The sequence below is a fragment of the Rhinoraja longicauda genome, chromosome 36 (genome assembly GCF_053455715.1).
Source record: "Rhinoraja longicauda isolate Sanriku21f chromosome 36, sRhiLon1.1, whole genome shotgun sequence".
NCBI classification, from domain to species: domain Eukaryota; kingdom Metazoa; phylum Chordata; class Chondrichthyes; order Rajiformes; family Arhynchobatidae; genus Rhinoraja; species Rhinoraja longicauda.
Window position 1 is genome coordinate 10709895 of NC_135988.1, and position 3290 is coordinate 10713184.

Consider the following 3290-nt stretch of genomic DNA (forward strand, 5'->3'; position numbering starts at 1 on the left):
ACATTTTCCTCTCCCAGGTGATTTATTGCAAGTGCCCACTTTGATCCTGATCGGCACTGATGCCTCTGGCTGCATTCCCCCCCCCCCATTCCTCCCTCTCCTCCTTATTTACAACAGTTTCCAATGCTGCAAAACAGCAGCTCACGTCTCAACCTAGCCTGCCCGGGGAGAGGCGGTGAAGGTCCCGCCCCCCCAGCTCCCCATTGGCCGGCGGCGGCCCGTCGCGTCGCCGATTGGCGGATCCCGCTGTCCGTCACGGCCGCCCAGCAGGTTAGGTTGCGCGCAGCAGGTTGCAAGAGGAGTCTTGCATCTCGCCCGGCCGAGGCGGAGCGCAGGTGCGGGCTGCCAGCGCGGCGTGAAAGGACCCGCTGCCGCACGGCCCCGCACCCCTCCGACCCCAAGACGCCCCGCTATCGATAGAGTTAAAGAAGACGCAGGGTTTGCGAAGGTTTTCATTTCCCTCCCACCCAGGGGAACCGTCAAGAGAAGGTGACCATGGAGAGGCTGATCCTGAGGATGTGCTGCTGGTCGCTGTCACTGACTCTCTGCGCCATAAGTCGAGGGGAGACGGGTAAGGGGGGCAATGCAATGGATATGTTGTCATCTGGCGGGAGGGTGGGGAGGAAATGCATTGTACTGTCAGACTCTGCCGCTTGCAAGGGTTTTGGTCTGTTAAGTTCAGTCACTGGTAAGAAGTGGCAATCTGATCCTGTCACTTGTAAAGGCAGTTCCACTCACGCCCTCTGCTATCACCTTGCTGCCCCCTTACTCCTGCCTCGCTCGTTTCAGTCGGGACCAAGTTTTCCAAAAAAAAATTACTGCATAATTTCAGAGAGAGAGAGAGAGAGAGAGAGAGAAAGAGAGAAATAATTGTTTTTGTTTTGCATCTGCGTAGCTAAAATTTAAAAAAAAATGCACTCAAGGAAAATAAAATGTGTGAGTTAAGCAGGATTCGACAGAGGTGGGATAGAAGTGTACCAATAGGTGTCTGTGAATAGAGGTGAACATTATCTATTTTGTTTCCACTCAAGTCTGTGCTTTTGCTGCATCAATTACTGACACTGAACGACCGGGAACTGTTGCAAACTGCCCCCCATCTCCCCCTCTCCTTGTCGATCTCCCTCCCGCTCGTCAATGGCCAGTCCGTACAGCACTTCACGCTGCTAACACAACCTGAGACCCACGTCGCCGCTCGAAAGTTGCGAAAGTTCTCCAATTAAGTCTTGAGTGGCGCTGCCTCGGGTTTATCTGTTGAAATGGATCGTGGGGGTATGCTGACCCCAATTGAATTTAGTTATAACGTGTCATACTGCGTGGAAACTGGCCCTTCGGCCCAGCTTGCCCATACCGGCCAACATGTGCCAGGCTACACTAGTCCCACCTGCCCTGCTGCGCTTGGTCCATATCCCTCCAAAGTGTACCTGTCTAACTGTTTCTTAAACGTTGGAGAATCCCTGCCTCAACTACCTCCTCCGCCAGCTTGTTCCATACACCCACCACCCTTTGTGTGAAAAAGTTACCCCTCCGATTCCTATTAAATCGTTTTCCCCTTCACCTTAAACCTATGTCCTCTGGTCCTCGATTCAGCTGGGCAAGAGACTCTGTGCATATGTTTTTTTACTCGGTTAACCCTTTCTTTATATTGATGTTGCAATATTTGTTTATACGCGCGTTTTTATTGGTCCCAACATAAAACAAGTTGGCATCCTGGGAATACACAACTGCATTTTGTTCTCATTTCCAACTTGCCAAGTGGAATTGGAGTTACAGAATGGGGGCGAGACTGGAAAAGTCCATATTGACAGCAAGTTCATTTGACCTGTGTGTGTGTGTGTGTGTGTGTGTGTGTGTGAAGCGACTATTACTGAGAAGCTTCCTAATATACATCATCCTAGTTTATCCACTGCACAGGTAGATTAATACATTGTATAAATCTGTATAAAATTGAAAACAAATGCCTTCCATATTTACCTTCTGTATTCCTGCTCACAGAAAACAAATTCGAGTAAAAACAGTTTTTTGTGTACTTTATGTAGAAGTTAGCAATGAATTTGCAATCACCTTTTTGTTTAAAAAAAGGTTATGCTTAAAATATAGTATAGTTGTGTATAATACGTTATTTCCCCCCCCCCCCCCCCATCCAGCAAAGCTGGAGAAATTCCCTTCACACACCATTTAAAGCTCACTGGTCTGTTTTTCTTAAGGAGAGTCGGAGTTTATTAGCTGATCATAAATCAGGGGGAAACAATCACTCCATTAACACGAGCCGCGGGTAACTGTTGTAAATTTTAACCAGCCCCGGTTAGGGGTATGGGGTTAAAATGCTTCGCACTCTGGAAACGAAGCTTGCAAATATCTGTGTGTCTGTAATTTATGTGTCAATTGCTTAGGGAATTTGCTTTAACTATTTCAATGATATTGGGATTTTAGTTCTTCAAATCAAATATTCACAGGAGGGGTTATTACACTGGTGTGCTATTTCTTTTGGGGTTTTTTTTTTGTGTTGCTGTATTGAATCTGTATAAAAATAATCAAATTAAATGTAGCTTGGGTTTTGTAAATATAGTTCAGATTGATTGATTGGTTTTCATCCTGTCCGGGTGTGCCGCCTTCTGGCAGCGCTCGGCACTGCACTAACTAGCGTGCAAAGCCTGAATTTCCAGTGTCTCATTCTGTCTGACCTTCTGAAGGGCAGTAGGGAATTTTTGATCAGCAAGGGTTAAGGTTCAATCAACAGGCTCGATCTGCATAATTGGAATGGTAATGGAATCAATTGTGCTCCTTGCCAGTCAATCTTCTCAACAAAAAATCACTGCTGTTTATTGAGGTTAAAAGAAATATCAAACTTCACATTCATTAAAGTCCGATTCCAGTCCCCCCCCCCCAGTTGTTTCTGTTCATTGCAACTGATGTCTTTCATTGAAGCAATGGCCGGGAACTGTCACAGAACCATATGCCTCCGTATTTGCTTATAGATGTTGTCCAGAAGCAGAACATTAGATATAGAGCAGACAACTGTTTGGATTGGTTTTGTTGATCTGAAATAAATTCCGTGACTGTGCGGTGGGGAGAAAAATTAATATGAACCTTCTGACAACCCGATGGTATGATCCTTTAAATTCTCCAATATTAGGTGACCTCTAATGCACAATTACATACCCCCTTTCTCCTCTCCCCTTCCACCCCCTTCCCGATGCCTCACCCAGACTCCCACCTATTTCCTCCCCCCCCCCCCCAAATAATCTTCCTCCCTCTAGCTTCACAATTCCCCACTATTTAGTCCTGTCTCA

General features: G+C 46.5%; 1 protein-coding gene across 1 annotated transcript in view; it reads left to right on the forward strand.

Annotated features, from left to right (window-relative positions):
- Positions 1-288: 288 nt before the first annotated feature.
- LOC144610282 (netrin receptor UNC5D-like) overlaps positions 289-3290 on the forward strand; it is a 532680-nt gene continuing 529678 nt past the window's right edge. Inside the window, exon 1 of the mRNA XM_078428872.1 lies at positions 289-571. Within this exon, the coding sequence (XP_078284998.1) occupies positions 496-571 (76 nt within the window). The 5' untranslated portion in view covers positions 289-495. The remainder of the gene's footprint in view (positions 572-3290) is intronic.